We start from the raw sequence: 17,488 nt of genomic DNA on the forward strand, positions 1-17,488 counted from the left end.
AATACTGGAGTGGGTTGTCATTCCCCTCTCTAGGGGATCTTCCCGAGCCAGGGGTCAGACCTGAGTCTCCCGCATTGCGGGTACAGTCTTCACCATCTAAGCCACAAGGGAAGCCCGTGTGTTTAAGTGTTCAGAAGTGTTTAAGACTTGATGATTGATTAGAAGGGGAGGAGTGAGCAGGCAAGAGAGAAATCAATGATGATTTCCAGGGTTCTGAGTGCACAGTTTTAGTAAGGGTAAGGTTCTATAAGCTTATTATTTCCTAGTTTTAAAGAAAAGTAGATTTATGCAAGTGAGGTTATGTGAAAGTGAAAGGCTTATTTTAGTAAACTTTCAATGACTAGAATTTATTAGAAAGATGGGATAAAATTACAGTCTTTGTGGTTAGGTTTAATATTTTTGTTGTTTTAATTATATCTATAGGCCTATTGTTCCATGAGCGTGTTAGTTGTGAAAACTGGAAAAATGTCTTTTTGCCACTGAGGATTAGCCATGGAAGACCAGCTGTAGGTTATGAACCATTAGTCTGAGTTTCTTTTGTGATTGCCCTGATGAGTAACCTTGATTGAGTGTCTGAAGCTCGACATCCCCTCTTGGCGCCACCTATTTCTCCACACCTGAAGTCTCTAAAAGGGATAGTAGATGGTTCCTATCAATGGATAATTTGGACTCCGCCTTCTTTCTCTAGGTCCCGCCCCCTTCTCTGAAACCACACCCCCTATCACTTGGCCCGCCCCTTGAGGAGGTCGTCGTTGATATGACAGCGATTCTCCACAATCCTGACCTATAGGAGATCGGAAGGGTGGGACCGAAATCAATTTCCTCTTTCATTTGTCAAATGAAATGTCTATCTGGTTCCAGTCTCATCCCACTTCCTCTTCAAGCCAATGATTGGTTGCTCTGTTCTTGCTCCCCAGCTCACGATTGGTTCTTTCGTTCCAACCCTCTCCTCCAGCTTTTGCAGGCGGGATTAGCACGCAGCTTCCTGCTCCTGCCAAAAAAATAAAAGGAGAAAAAGAAAAGAGAGAGGCGAAAGAAAATGTCACGGAGATCTTTGGTGTTTAATTCGCTTTTGGCCTTGTCGGTCAGGCCCAACTCTGCCTTTTGATTGGTTTTTCTATCTGCCCATCCTGGGTCGGGGGCGGGATTTCCCCAGGAGACCCACATCTTGTCGCCACTGGCCGAACAGTGCGCCTGTCTGAAGCTGCCGGCCCAGGATTGGAGGCGGACGCGGACAGGTGGGCGTAGATTGGCTAGGGCAGCCGGTCAGTGTGAGGCGGGGGCGGGGCCTCGGCGGCTGGTTGCGCGTGTCCGCCGCTGGCTCCGCTCTATCCGGCTTTGCTAGGGGAGGTGAGTCCGGCCGCGGCGGCACCGGCGGCTGAGGAGGCGGCGGCTGAGGAGAAAGCGGCCACAGCGGCTAAGGAGAAAGCGGCCGCGGGGACGGAAGCCGGGTGGGGGGGAGGGGGGGAGACGGAGCAGCCTTGAGCCCTGCGGGGGCCGTCGCGCGGGGGGACCCACCCGCTCTCCCCCCCAACCCTCCTCAGCAGAAGCGGCCGGCGGCGGGGGCAGGAGTCAGTCCGCTTCCGACTGCACCCCGCCCGCCTCCCGGGGGTCCCATTCTTTGGCCCCGGGACCCTAACCTCCTCCCGGGGCGGTTCCCTCTGTCTCGGCGTCCGAGTGCTGCCCACCTCTCTTTCATTCCTCCCCGCACCTCCTTACCTTCACTTTGCCCCGGTTCTCTTTCTCCTCTCTGTCCTGCCCTGTCGCCTCCTCTGCTCACTCTGTCCCTCTTGCCTCCTTCCCTGGCTCTTTTCTGTTCGGGAAAGTTTAGTGCCCCCCCCCCCCCAACCTCCAATCAGGTCAACCTGACGAGGAGTAGGGGGAGATGTAGGAAGGCCTGAGAGTTCGAGGGGGGGGAAGCTGGTTTCCCTGAACATTTCCCCCCATCTTTTCACTTTGGGGTGGTGGAATTTTTTTCAGTTGCATTTTTGAGGAGGTGGTAGGTGTTTAGAAAAGGATGTTGGAATGGAAGGGGTAGATGAGTCAAGCCTCTTACAAGATTCCAAGGGTGGTGTGTTACCTGATCCTTTTCGCGTGTGGAGTTCAGGAGGTCGGGAGGTTTGGCCTTCATTCCCACATTCAAAGTTGGAACCTCCCCCGAATTAAGGATGGAGTTTTAGTATCCACTTGTGGCAGGAAACCTGGGGGGAAGGGGTCCCTTTTTCCTTTTTCTTTTTCTTTTATTTTTTTGGGGGGGAGGGCAACCCACACCCTTCCACACACGCTCACCCCCAACTTAAACACCAAGATCCTCTAACTTGTCTGGATTGACTGATGAAGACATAAAGCCAGTTCCGCTCCATGTTTTTTGGAGGTGGAGTGAGTGGTTTTTTCCTTCATTTTTAAATGGCCAAATGACAGCTTGACCCAGTTTGCTTTCCAATCAAAGGGCATTTTTTTTTTTGAATGTCTCTTTGTGGCGCAAGAGCCAACGCAAAAATGATGGCGGCTTACAATGGCGGTACATCTGCGGCAGCAGCAGGGCACCACCACCACCATCACCACCACCTTCCACACCTCCCTCCTCCTCACCTTCACCACCACCACCACCCTCAGCACCATCTTCATCCCGGGTCGGCTGCTGCGGTCCACCCCGTGCAGCAGCATACTTCCTCGGCAGCTGCGGCAGCCGCCGCCGCGGCCGCAGCTGCAGCCATGTTAAACCCTGGGCAACAGCAGCCTTACTTCCCATCACCGGCACCGGGTCAGGCTCCAGGACCAGCTGCAGCAGCCCCAGCTCAGGTACAGGCTGCCGCAGCTGCCACAGTTAAGGCGCACCATCATCAGCACTCGCATCATCCACAACAGCAGCTGGATATTGAGCCGGATAGACCTATTGGATATGGAGCCTTTGGTGTCGTCTGGTGAGTATCCAAGGAAGAGTGACGACTTCTGGTTTCTTCTCAAGGTTGCTGGGCAAGGCCTTTTCTCATGGTTTTTCTCCATGTCGACCCACGTGGAACAAGCTGCTCAACTCCACTATAGAAAGTCACCCTTCATTACCTGGTAAAAGAGGCCTGATGGCATTGGCTGTCTAGGCATTGGCTTTGAAGTCCTGGCCAGTTTTGGTGGAGCACCCTCTGTTGAGGAACTCACAGAAGTTTGTTGTCTACCAGACTTACAGCGTAGAACCTAAGGAAGCCACTGAATGGAGAATCAGTAAATAGGTGAATGCATGGAATGCTTATTCCTCCACAGACCTTGGCCATCCCTTATGTTTGATTGAGTTTGAATCAGTTGCCCAACTGGAGCATATGTCACAACTGACCCAAACTGGATTCCTTACCATAGTCTGGTCATTGGGGTATACTTTCAACAACTATTTTGCTCTTTCTCTCTTTTCATTCCGTAATTTGTGATTGCGATCCCCAAAGGAAGATAGGGTTCATACTTGAACCAGTTAAGTCGTTTCATGAGTGAGTGGTTTATTTTAAACCTATAAAGCTACAGTTGGGAAGTATGTAGCTTTAGCCTTTTGATAAGAATGCATTAAATATAGCATCACACATGAGTACCACAATTGAGGTCAGTAGACTGTAACTATGCAGTGGCCCACATTCAGTGTAATGGTTTAGTGTCATTTAGTGGCTTGTGAGTTGCTCTTATCCCTTGGTTGGTTGCTGTAGTAGGGAGTGTACTCTTAAAACATGAAACTGCTCTATTTTGCTAGTGCTAGTATATATTTTTTTAAAGTCTGAGGGCTTCTTAAATGCAACATTTTGTCATTTTGTCTATTCTTTTTAGGAAGATTAGTAGTTTATAGTAAAATGTATCTATCATTGTAGGGTCCTGTTTCTATCAAAACTAGAGTGAACTGAGTTTTTAATCCCCAAGGAGTTTAAGTATTCTGGTGTGAATAGATGAATTGATGTTTTCAGTGCTTCAAAAATAGATTCGTTCAACTATACCCTGATTTAAAAAAAGATTCTTGTTAATGTCTAGAAAAGCCCCCATCACCTAGGGAAAATGAACTCTTTGAAACTAGCCTGGTAAGCGTCTCCTTTCATCATTGCTTTTCAGGCTGTAATTGATATGAATTTCATTTTTGCATTACATCTGGCCATCTTTATTTACATTTCAGATTTTATAAACTAGGCTACTAAGTGATCCGATCCATCTTTTTTTAACCTGGTAAAGTCCAGTGTCTTCCCAGTGAGCTCTCCAAGGAGGTTGCTGCTGCAGTCCTCTGTTCTCCAAGGTGTGTGGGATTCCTGGTGGGAAAGAGGGTAGCCGGCAATGGTGCCTCTTCAGTCTCTGCTCAGGGACCTGCCTGTTCTTGCCTTCCTGTCTTCCCTTCCACATCCTATCCTCAGGGACTACACGGTGAACTGCTGTTCCTTGTCTAACCCTGGAGGATTTCAAAGCTGAGGGGAAGAAAAAGATTGCAATTTTGTCATTGATTTACTGAGAATTTGTTTGGATTTTCTTAGACCTGGATGCTCTGTCATTTTAGTGCTTTGCATACAGTGCTAGGAACTGGAGATGTGCTGACAGGGAAATGGGTTGCAGGATTCTTGACTATGTTCTAAAGGTGTTATTTTCTCTTCATTTCTATCAACTGGTGATGGGGTTTGTAGAAGTTTTAACTTTAAGTTGGTGCTAAGGGAATTTCTTTTTTCTTTTTTTTTTTTCAAGGGAAGGGAGATAAGGAACTGGAGTGCTGAAACATATCCCACCTAGTAGTGGTATTCTAAATTACCAGTACATGAAAATCCAAACGTTTGATTTGAATCCACTCTATAGAGTCTTTCCTTGATTGACCCCTTCTACCACCCATGGAGTTCATTCCATGTACTTGAAGCACCTCCATTTGTGACTCTTCCACTGTGCACCACTGGTTTTGTACTTGCCCTGTCTGATCACATTTGTAAGCCCAATGAGGGTAGTGACTGGACCTGCTAGAGTACTTTTTCTCTCCCCAGCACAGTGCTGTGGCATCTTTGCTGCTTGGTTACTTGATCTGGTCAGGTCCTTCTTTGTTCTTTAACCAAGTTTTTCTGTTTAGCTGCATTGAATGTTTTTATCAGCTGTTACAGGTGAAATACAGTTCGGTATGAAAAAAAAGGAAAAGAGTTCCAGGTGTGTGTTTTAGTATGCAAATACTTTTCTATTTTTGTATTTACATATTTATAACTTGCTGTCTGAATTGCTTATTATATTTGAAATTTAATTGCTGTATGACCCAAGTAAGATTGTTAAAACTAGAAATTTGAATGACAGACCACAGTGAATTGCGCTAGTATTTTCAAACCCAAGCTAAAGATGTTAGTGAGCTTTTTTTACTTTTTAACTAACTGTGTGAAGATTTTTCTTTTTAATTTAGAAGGCACTTAATGACTCTGAAACAACTATTTTCTAAAGTGGTTAAAATAGAACATAAAAATATTCTCCTAATGACACATCATTTAATTCAAAGCACCATATAACTACTTGGGCATTATAAGATTCACTTAGGCTCAAATATGTCTAATGCATTTTGCAAGTATTTTCCTTCTGTCATGGCATATGAGGGGAAACTGTATGCGCTCTCGTTTCTTTTTCTGGACGTGTACCCAGTGGTACTAAACTGATAGCTAAGTGTTGCTTATAATTTTGAGGGATATTGTTGTTCCTCCATGTAGACAAGGAGAGATATTTGTAGAGGTGATGCAGCATTTTACCATTCTGATTTCTCACTGAACAGTTTAGTCTACCAGGCTTGATTTATCTTTCTGCCGAATATAACTATTGGAATAACTTATCAGTATTGGACAGTTGTGTAAAAGTAGTGAATTACCTATTAGCTTGCTGGTAAAGGTGGTGCTTTGACAGTTCAATTAAGGTTTCATTAACAACTGTCTGCTGTGCTTTATCTCAAAGTAAGGATTCCAGTTTACCTAGTAATATGATCATGGGGTAGCCTGAGATACATTCATTGCCAGCGATAGAATATTGTTTATGGGTTATCAAAGCATCGTATATCATTTTACCTTCTTTATCAGATAACAAGGCTTCCAGATGCCCTTATGGATATTTTCACAATGCAAAACCAAAGCACAAAACAACTCACAGACAGAACCTCACTTTTTCTGTGAGAATAATGTCAGTACCTTTTTGTCTGTAGTTAACATTCGCCGGATGGAAAGTAAGTTAGGTTGTTCTTAAAGATGTAACACCTTTGGGACAAAGAGTGTTACAACATAAAGCCTTCAGGGGCTCATGAAGTGTATACTTTTGAGAATTGGAGGAAACTGACCACATGAGAAAGGTTTGAGAACTGCAGAACCCAAGCAGCTTTGACTGGCAGCCAAAAATATCAGACTGAATTAATGGTACACATTGCCACCTTGATGATAATCTGAGAAAGGCTTCTACTATATGAAATCAGCATTTTTTTACTTGTCTGGGATTGCATTCAGTTCCTTGCCTTTGTTCTCCAAGTTAAGTTGGAGAACTTTGAATTGTATTACTCTAATACTTTCAGCAGGTTACTTTTATATGAAGTTTGAAACTCAAGCATCACTGTAGTGATACTTAGTTACTTACTAGTTGTGTGATCGTGACATATTGTTTAACCTCTCTCTGTTTCTCATCTATAAAGTAAGGATAATAATAGCTTTCATTTCATTCCATTGGTTTGAGGAGTAAATGAAGGTAATCCTTGTAAACCATTGAGTATACTGTGTAGCACACAGTAAGCACTCAATAAATGTTAGCCGTTTTTTATTGTGGTTATTATTGGTAGGGAAATCAAACTTTGTGTAAATGTGCATAGATGTGGCTTCACATATGGTCAGGTTAATCAGGTAAATCAACATGCAGACTGTGAAATTCTCCAAGCAAGAATACTGGAGTGGGTAGCCATTCCTTTTTTCCAGGGGAGTCTTCCAGACCCAGGGATCGAACCCAGGTCTCCTGCACTGCAGGCAGGTTCTTTACCGTTTGAGCCACCAGAGAAACCCACTGTTTTTTAGAGGCATGACTTTAAATACCATAGTGTCCCCTTAGTTCTGCTGTATGCCAAGGGCTTGAATTTAGAGTTAGGGTTAAGTATTCTGTTCTCTCAATTAATTAAAAGCAACCATTTTTTTAAAGCATAATATATATGTTTACATGGACTTGGTGGATGTTCTAGCCAGATCATCTGTACTCGTTTAGGCAGGATTATAGATTTCTATACCTGGAAGGAAATTAATTTTTTTTTCTCAGAATGTAACAAATGAAGGACATCCTTGTTGTCAAAGTTCACCGTTAGTGGAAATTCATTTTACTTGAGTATGGATGAACAGGTGTGAATTGTTAAAGACGATCCCAGTGAGGTGGGGGAAATATGTGTGGTTTAATGAAAAATTATTCAGTGTAAATCCTTATGCGTGGCAGAGATTGTCTGGCTTCCTCATCTTGTGAAAATTAGAGGCATCATGTATTTTCTGATGTTTTCTCCAGTCCTCTTACTCCCCAAGTAGCAAACTAAAATTTGGAAAATTGGGGGATGCTTTGGGGATAATTTTAGGAAAATGCTGGCGTTAGTTGCATCAGAAAGAGTAGTAGACTAAAGTGTATTTTGTTATTAGCTGCCTTTTCCAGGTTAGGAATCTGTAGCTTTGAGAAGTTGCTCTATCAGCCAAGATTAACAGCCACAGCTGGATTCTTTGGGGGCGGGGGGGACCCTGCTTTGTGAAAAGAGCTTTGAAGAACCAGAGCCTGCACCATAAAAAGGAAACGGTTGCTCTTCTAGACATAACAAAGCATCCGTGTGAAACTAGAAATGTGGAAATCTATATTGTTAGTTTTAACTACAAACGAACTTACTTTTAGAAACTGCAGGTTCATGGTGATAAAGTCGAGGAGGCAGAGAGAGAATAAAAGGAACACAGTCTTAATGACAGTGAACTGGTTTCTTGGTCACTGAAAGTCCATAACCTGTAACATTGGAAGTCGTGTTATAGTTGGGCTCCTGGACAAGATTATGCAGATTTTATTCAAAAACAGGAAATGAAACAAAACCTAAACACAACAAAAGAAATTTGACTTATTCTTAGGGGAAATTTTTATGTTCTATTGACTATCAGCTTGGAAGAAAAATTTATTTTTTCCTAAAAAAAAATACATTTCAGAAGGAATTGCCTTTTCAAACAAGCTAAAACAACAGTCTCCCTCAGAACTACTTGCAACTTCTTACAGCTATCAGTTGTTACCACTGGTGTATGTCCTGAAAAAGAAATAGTGGTATATATAGTTCTCTTTTATATGCTATGCTAGGAGAATATTTGCAAAATACATTAACTGAATATTTGAGTTCTGGAATTTAACCCTCAAAGCCTAGGTAACTGTAGTGTTGTTCCTTATACAAAAGGCTGTCTTCTAATGGAATACTAGAGTATTTTATTATCTTCACAACTTGGAGCATTAGGGTTTCACTGACTTTTATATTTAGAATTGAGTGTCTATTCTTGGTGGGTTTTATTAGATTTGTTGCTGTCCTAGCATTTCAAGCATCAACTGTTTATATAATATGCCGATTTGATTTCTTTGATGCAAATTGTCAAGGCCAAAGAAACTTTTCCATTTGTCATCCAACCAAACAGAAAAAAGTCGTTGAGTAGTAGTTCTTTACATTATATTTGGGTTTTACTTGCGATTCCCTGTGCTTCCCTAATACTCAGGTGCATTATTTGTTGATTGGGTCATCTAATGCAGATCAACATTGATTTTCTAACTAAAATAGCTTGTCAGTTTGATCCTTTTGTTGCTTGGGGTTAACACACAGGGTGCCTGAGGCAACAGTTGTAATACTGTCAATAAGCCACGTGACAGACTGTCATAGACCTAGCTGATAGTTCTGAGGTACCTAGCTCAGAACTTAAGAAAAAAATCTGACACTCTGGCATTATGAAAAGATGAACTCTCTCAGGAAACTGTACTGAGTTCAGATTTAATAGTTAATTGTAGTGGTGTGAGTAGAGAGACTCTGTACAGGGATGTCTGCCTTTGATCATGATTGGTGATCTCTACCTAAACCCAGTTTCACATCTGTGTTTTGAATAAGTTTGACTAATTGAATCATACAGAAGGTTTTGGCATGGCTGGAGGTCACTGGTCTTGTCAACCTGCTACAGAGCAGCACTGTTGTAGGCTTTAATGAGGATATTTAGTTGTATAAATAATTTCACAAACTTCTTTCAAGTTTCTGCTGTGCTTGGGATATAAAGATGTTTAAGTCATGATATTGCCCTGAAGGTGTTTACAGTTAAAGAAACAGTATGAACTGATACATCCTTGCTCTCAAGAGAGTCTTGATGGAGAATTGAAACCAAATTTGAAACCGTCAAATAAAAATATAAGGATAGATTATTTTCACTTGTTCTTATAATACTCATTGACTGTGTGTTGACTGTTTGCCAGGCACTGTGCTGGATGATAAAGATTTAAAGGTGATTATGATCTAGTGGGGGAGAGAGATTTGTAAATGGTTAGTTACAATTCACTGCCGTAGGTGCAGCAATAGAGATACTCCCTAGGAATACATAGGAGGGATTTCTGTGCAAGGTATGGATGCTTCCTCGAAGAGATAAATACCTCAACAGAGTTTTAAGAATAAAAGTTTAAAAAAGAAGAGAGAGTCAACTAATGGGGAAGGGAATTATTGGTGGACGGGTCCTTATAAGGGAGACTTACAGGGCTGGGGCTGCTGAATATCCGTTGCAGTGCAGGTGACAGGAGATGAGGGTGGAGATGCAAGCTTGAGCTGAATCCTGAAGAGGTTGGAGTGTCCTGCTGAAGAGATAAGATACCATTGGTACAGGGGAGAGGGGAAAAAGAAAACTTTTTTTTTTTAATTTAAAGACCCTTTACAACATACAGTACCTAAACAGATATGCAGCATATCTGTGGTATTAAAATTTCATTGAGGGGAGAGCAATTGGAGGGGAAAATGTCTGAAAACACTCCTGGGGGCAGGAAATAATGAAAAAGGTTGAAACATTAGGAATGGCAACCACTGAAAGTTTTTGAGTGAAAGAGTGACCGTTCAGAGTGAATTTTTTTTTTTTTCCAAGGCTATGTAAGTGGAAGTAGAGATAGCTGAGATCTGGGCCAAGGGAATGTTCTCAGTTGTAGGTGAAAGAAATTATTGGAGATGGAACTCTTAAGGGTAATCAGATAGGAAATATTAGTGATTGACAACCTGCACATGGGAGAAGGTTGTTAGGAAGATGGTAGTAATCTTTGATGCAGATAAAGTCAAAGAAAATGAGGATGGAGAAAGGCCATTAAATTTTGCAAGTAGATCATAGGAGAGAATGTGTATGATTTTTTTTCCCCCCTCTGACATATATACATGTTTGATTCTAAAGAATGTCTCCAATATTAGCACTTTTATTGTTAATAAAATTCTCCCAAATTCCAAGTTGTTATTTCCAGTTTATTAAACCAGAGAATTTGATGTTTATCATGTTCCAGGTACCATTTCCTTGGCAAGATTATTTCTTTTTGATGACAAGGTGGTAAAGTACTAACTAAGGAGACAAGGTTCTGGTCCCTGCCTTGCTACCAACGGCTCTATGACATTGATTAAGTTATTTGACTTTTCTGAGTCTTGGTTTCCTTGTTTATAAAATCCTGCGTTGCCTCAATACACAGTTGATCCTTGAACAACAAGGGTTTGAACTGTATAGGTCTACTTAATATGAAGATTTTAAAAAATAAATATATTGGAAGCTTGAGATTTGTGACAGTTTGAAAAACTCCCAGAGGAAGCCTGTAGTTTAGAAATATCAAAAGAATTAAGTAAAAGGTATGTCACGAAGGTGTAAGATAGGTATAGATACTAGTCTTTCCTTATACAGGCTAAGGTGAATGATATTAATATAGAATTAATAGTGTATTAGTTTTCTTGTTGTTTTAACTTTGCTTTCAAATAATTACTGTACAGTATGCGCCACCCCCTTTCACTCATAGTTGGAGAAACAATATCAACCTAGCATCACAGGTAAGTGTCTTTTTAAAACGTGTGTTTCCAGCACTCATTTTGGTTAAACTAGTCTGCTATAAAGCTACCATTTTACTGCTTCTTTGTTATCAATGCGTGAATAGTTATTCCTGTAAATAAATGTTTCTTTTTCACATTGTCTTTTCATTTTGGATGTCTAATATTAGTGATACATATAATACCGACAGTGTTTTGTATCATATAAGACAATATTGATGAAGGTACTGACAGATGATTAATTTTGTAAATGGCACTACAAATATATTTTCTCTTCTTTATGATTTTCTTAACATTTTCTTTAATTTGCTTTGTTGTAAGAATTCAGTATATTGTATGTATAACATACAAAAAGTGCTAATCGATTTTTTAGATTATCAGTAAGGCTTCCTTTCAGTCATCCATAGGCTACTAGAAGTTAAGTCTAGGGGGAATCAGAAGTTAATACATAGATTTTTTACTGCACTGGGCAGGGATCAGCACCCTTAACCTTCACATTGTTCAAGGGCCAACTATATAATGCAAGCCACATAACACAGTGTTAAATTTTCTATGTTAAAAATGTAAAAAGAAACAAATGAAATTAATTTTAGTAATCTATTTTATTTAACTCACTATATCCAAAATATTATCATTTCAACATGTTACTACTATAAAAATCATTAGATATTTTACATTTTTTTCCATATAAAATGTACTAGACCCAGTGTGTATGTTAGCACTTAAACACTTCTCAGTTTGGACTGACCAAATTTCAAGTGTTCAGTAGCCCAGTGACTATTGACTGGCTTATTGACCAGCCCAGTTCTAGAGTGTCTTTAGCCTTTATTGAATTGTGTGCTCATCTCTGAACCCGTCACTGTCAGTATGGATAAGGTTACTTTAAAGCAGTCAGGTCCACTCCTGGACTGGAGATGGAGTCAGTTATAAGTGGGATGGATGAATTCCAGCAACGAATGCTGGGAAAATAGTCATTAAATGAGCAAGAACACATTCATCTAACTTATGTCAGACTCAGAAGAACTTGACCCAGTCTGTCTATAGAGCAAAGTGGAGTAATGTTCTTTGTAGAGGTGTCCTGCCTGCCCTGAATTATTTGGAGTAATTTCCTTTTCTGAAGCCCTGTTTGCTTAAAGTAGCAGAAGGTAGAATTGGTACCTGATCCTTGTCATGTTTGCTTTCTTTGCCAGTTAGATCAGATATCCTCCATTGATTTCTTTTCTTTCCTCTCTCAGTGTTGTGGTTTTGTTATCTAAAGTTCTCAGTCTTGTTTTCAGTTTAAGTAATATAGAGCTCAGTATTGTCAGGCAGCAAACTTCTTACAGGTGAATGGACAACACAGATACTTTTTTGTTTATCCATTCCTTGACCTAAAATTCTTGCTCTGAGCTACAGAGAAAAGGTGAAGGGAGACTTTTGAACAAATAGATAAAATTAGTCATTTGACCCAGATTGCAGCTATTTTTTTTCTGCCTGTATAGATAAAAACCATCCTCCAATTTACATAAGCAGGTGATTTTTCTTACATGCTAATTTTCTTAATCTACCATGGCAGAGAGCTACAGATTTGCAAATTGTGTAAGTAAATTGAAATAAAGGTGACTTTATTTCACTTTATTATCTTACCAGTACAGAAGTACCCAAAGGGTGCAATTATCAGGTGATTGTCAGATTGCACATCTAAGCTAACAGGCAACCCAGTGCAAAGTTTTTTTTCTCACTTCTCTTCCTTCTCTTTTTAATTTTTAAAATAGGAAACTATTGATTTCTGTATTTACTTTGACAGAGCTAGACATTTAGTAACACAGATGTGAGGAAATTTGAGCTTTTATTAAAGGTAACCCAGAAACCATAAAAATTGACAGGTGATGGTACTGGCCAGAAAAAGCATACTTGGTTTGGATTTGAATTGCCTAAGAATTAGGTGAGAACCTTCAGCTGCATTTAGTTGGTGGCTTCCTTTGTGTTCCCTGTCCCAGGTTCTGCATGTTGATAGTGTTTGAGGTTATTGTGAAGAGAACTGGGTGTGTACTAAGGCCAGTGTTCAAAATAAATATTGATGCATTCTTTTAGAAACCAAACCATGTCAATTACCACATGGTTTAAAATGGCATTTCAGTAAGACTGAAATTTTAGAAAGGTCCAACATTTGGTTTTAAGGGCTCTTTTCACAGATGATTCATGAGGACAAATTAATGTCAATCAATAGTGTCTTCTTTTATTAAGATATTCCAATTTTAACTTAGTAATTAATGCTACATATTTAATCCCTCAGATGTTATCGTATTGTTTACCTTGTGATATATGTGGAGATTAAATTATACTTCCTGTACCTTTGACGTAATGACTTAAAAATGAATCATAATTTTCAGCTAGCAAGTTAAAAGGTTGGCCAATCTTTTTATCCCAGTACTTAAATATTATTTCTTTGTAGGTTAAAGAAAAGTAGTTTAGATGAACTTTGAGAGCGAAAGGCCGTTAAAGAATGACCTGAGCAGAGCATTTAAGTACAAAAGGACAGGATGGTTAAATAGTTAAGAGGCTGTACTCTGATGACTGCCTGGATATAAATCTTAACTCTGCCCCTTATTAGTTGTGGGCAAATTATTTAACCTCTGGTTGTCGTGTGTAAAATGGAGATAGTAAATAATGGTATATCTGTTGCATAGGGTTGTGTGAGGATCCAGTGAATGAATGTATATGTAAAGTCTTAGAACTGTGCTTGGCACTTAGGTATACATTAGTTGTCATTATTATTACCAGTTTCAGTACGCGTGTTTATGCAGTACCTCCTTAAGTTTACTAACCTAGGGCAGGTAACCAACAGCTTTTCAATGATTATGACAGGTATCAAGTTAATGACTATACCAGAGATTTTTTTTCTGATTAACACCCAACTGTTTTCAAAAAATTCTTTCCAATTCTAGAATGCCTTCCAAAGGTAAAATTTCCTTTAGCACATAAGAGGAGGGTTTTTCCTTGCTTATCAACTCCCTCCTTTCACTCTACTATCAAAGTAATAATATGTTTGTTGTAGGAAACTTGGAGAATACAGAAAAGCTGTATTTAACCTGTAGCTCAGAGATAGCCACTAATAGTATTTTGGTATAATTTTTTTTCAATTTTTAAAATCTGGAATGTGTGCATTTATAATAATGTTAAAGTTTTAAAGTTTGAGATCATGATTATTACATGGTGTGCTTACAATTTGGTATCCTGTTTGTTTCACCAACATTACAAAGGTAGATTTTGGCCATATTTTTCCTCTTTGAGGGCTAGTTTTTCTTTCTCACAAGCCTAGAGCTCTGTCTGAACGGAATTACAGAGTTAGGAGATACTTTAGAATGCATCTAGTGTAATTGCCTCATTTTATGTGGGAAAATTGAGACGCAGAGAAGCTAAGAGGTTTGTTCAAGGTCATACAACTGGTAGGAGGCTGAGCCAGAACCTTTGCTCCTTTGCTGTTTTACCAGTAATACCTGTCCAAGTTAATGCCCATTGAAAGTGGAGGAGGTGTTCTTCTAAAAGCAAACAAACAAACAAAAAGGAAAACAAAAATCCTATAAATGAAACTAAGAACAATGCTTCTGAAAGAAAAAACGACGATATTGAGAATACTCTGTTGGGCAGTTTTTGTGTGCCAGTGACTAAGGTTTCTGGTAAAAGTTTAATGTTACGAGCTACAGGGCTTTTGAAAATAGCTCACTCTTCATGTATGTAATCATGTTCTGTATCTGCTTTGAGGCTATCATGCCTCTCCCCCTTTTATTTTTTGAAAAATTTTAAGCCTCAGAAAACTTGAAAGAATTGCACAGTGATACTCCCATAAACCTTTCTTCTAGATTAACATTTTGTGACTTTTTGCTTTATATACTTCAAGGCTGTTTTTACAGAACTTTCTGAGATTGGGTTTCGATTAAATTTAGACTTACAGTGTTAAGAAATTTATGGTCTCTGCATCAGCTCACTGTTCCATGTAATAAGTTTTGTAAGATCTCCAACTAGAGAAGGAACTGGAAGTTTTCAAGCTTGTGACTTTTTGGAATGCTATTTATTCTCTTAATACTTAAAACAAAATTCAGTGTGAATCAAATGTGCAACTGAAACATACCAGTCAAAACTAGGCTTCAGGCAGAATAGAAATATTCCATTCAGCAGAGTTTTTTCTTTTTTGTGGTATTTATCTCAAATTGAGAATTAAAGGGACATTTTCAAATTAAGAACCTAAGATCTGGTTTCACAGTTTTATGACAGGACATGATTGAGGATATTAGATTGTTGAAGCTAAATTTTAAGTTACTGTATTTTTTTTTTTAAGGAAATTACCCTAATGCAGTCACATGAGCTGATGATGTTGTGATTTGTGTCACCCAATTCACTGCTCTGTATTTTTCAGTACCAAATAATTCCTTTGTTAAACTCATTTTCAGTAAATGAGCCATTGTTTCCCAAAGGGTAATGATTATTTCTATATATAGCACAAATCCCTAAGAGATAGATTTTAAAGTTTAAAATATTAACAATTAGAAATGGTTGAAATCATCACTGTGTATATGAAAAGGGCGGCTGCTGTGTTTGCTCCTTGGGCTACAATATGAGATATTTTGTTAACCAGAAACCCCAGCTGGACAGCAAGTCTTTGAAAGTATTTTGGCTTATGTGCAAAAGTGAGTTGTTTTATTGCATCCACCCAATTTTTACATTGTATAGCTTCATAACATAAACACCTAGAAGGAGGTACTGGAGTCTAAATCTAGATGACCCGAGACAGGTAAGGAAGATACGTGCAACTGACACTGGTTTACTTGATGGCACTTGGTAGTAGTGTCTGCGGATAAACCACTGACTTCCTAAAGTACCTCAGCGGGAAGGACATTAAAATAGGGACACTGGTGTTTTAACTGGTATAAGATACTGAAGATGTTATCAACGAGCATCAGGTTGTCTCTGTAGGTGGGCAGACTTTTTTTTTTTAATTTTTATTTTCTTTTAAGTGAAACTCAATCTGTTTCTGTCTCTCTTTCCCTCTCAGTATTAATCAAAGCAAATGCTTATAATCACTTAGGACACATTCTGTACCCACTAATCCACTAAAAATGATGCGAGCTTCAAAGGCTGGGGCCATGTCTCATTTGTGTCTCCAGAACCTATTGTGGTCATTGGTGGATACTTATTACATGTTTGTTGTTGAATGTTGCTAATGCTAAGTTTGTACGTGATGGTGACTGTCAAAGAAGAGTAGTATCGCTGGCCCTTGCCATTATGTGGATCCCTATTTCCTCATGAAACGAATTTTTATGAGAAAACAGTGATGTTTAGACTGTCTGATAGTAGTGATTTTTGTATTATGTTTGGATTTTTTTTTCTTAAGAGTAAAGAGCCCTAATCTAAAAATAATATACAATAACCAACTATTTACAAAAATAGCCCTTCATTTTTATAATCTACATTAAAGTAAGAATGCTGTTAAATTGTTTAGGAAAAATAACATTCTCAGTGCAGTACTGTCATCTTATGTTGAGAAATAGAAACTGTATCTCAAGTGTCACTTAATACATCAAAACATTCCAAAGCAGTCTGATGCTAGCACCACCCCCCCAAAAAATACTAAGCTCCTTATTCTGTTCTGTAAATTTATGAATAAATTGCAGATTAGTGTGTACTAGAGATCTTCTTAAAGTTAGTGAGAAAGAGTGGCTTATTTCTGTGTTGTGCTGGTTTACGCTTAACAGCAGGGTCTCTGAAAAATTAAAAAGTTTGTAGGGCTTGCCAGTTCCTGTGGTCCTATAATGGCCGGTTTCAGGCTACCAAGCTGAAGTCACTAAATGCTGAATTGGAAAAACAGTAGCACACCATTGTGTGCTTTCACCATACAGATGAAGTCGATGTTAACCATGAGAACATAAATCATTCTGGAATAATTAGGAATTGTTATTTCTGAGTATTTATTACCTTTATTTTGATTATAACTTGTTTCCTTATTAGTTTATATAATTTAACTTTTTATAATTTTTCACAGTCAGCTTTGCAGAATTCCAGAAAATGTGACTGTCTCTCAGGAGCCAGTCTGAGCCAGCTCCAGTGAACCACTGATTTATTTCATGTGTGTGTTGGGGTGTTTAGCTGGTGGTGGGGAGTGAGGAGGTTGCATCTCTACTCATCAACAAAGTCCAAGTGGATTAAAAATTTAAATGGAAAAAAAGCCAAAAAGTGAGAAGAAAGTAATATATAATTATTTATCATATTGGAAAAGATGCATTGCCTTGATTTCAAAGCAAGAAAAAGAACATCAGGTTTGTCTGTGTAGAAATTTAAGATGTATGTTGGTAAAATACATTATTAAAAAAGTCTCAAAGAAAAGACAAAAAGACCCCCAGAAAAACGTCCCAGATTGAAAGCAACCTAAATGTCTATGAATGGTGAAGTGGTTAACTTTGAAAGATGCTCATAATTTATTACATG

The 17,488-nt window shown here is 39.2% G+C and overlaps 1 protein-coding gene across 4 annotated transcripts in view; it reads left to right on the forward strand.

Annotated features, from left to right (window-relative positions):
* Positions 1 to 1,328: 1,328 nt before the first annotated feature.
* Positions 1,329 to 17,488, forward strand: part of NLK (nemo like kinase) — a 129,320-nt gene continuing 113,160 nt past the window's right edge. For all 4 annotated transcript variants that reach the window (XR_006061357.2, XM_042256563.2, XM_042256564.2 and 1 more), the window contains exon 1: positions 1,329 to 2,924. Coding sequence is in view for 3 of the 4 variants with exons in the window: in XM_042256563.2 (XP_042112497.1) it covers positions 2,467 to 2,924 (458 nt within the window). In the remaining variant the exon portion in view is untranslated. The remainder of the gene's footprint in view (positions 2,925 to 17,488) is intronic.

The sequence above is a fragment of the Ovis aries genome, chromosome 11 (assembly GCF_016772045.2).
Source record: "Ovis aries strain OAR_USU_Benz2616 breed Rambouillet chromosome 11, ARS-UI_Ramb_v3.0, whole genome shotgun sequence".
Classification (NCBI taxonomy): Eukaryota; Metazoa; Chordata; class Mammalia; order Artiodactyla; family Bovidae; genus Ovis; species Ovis aries.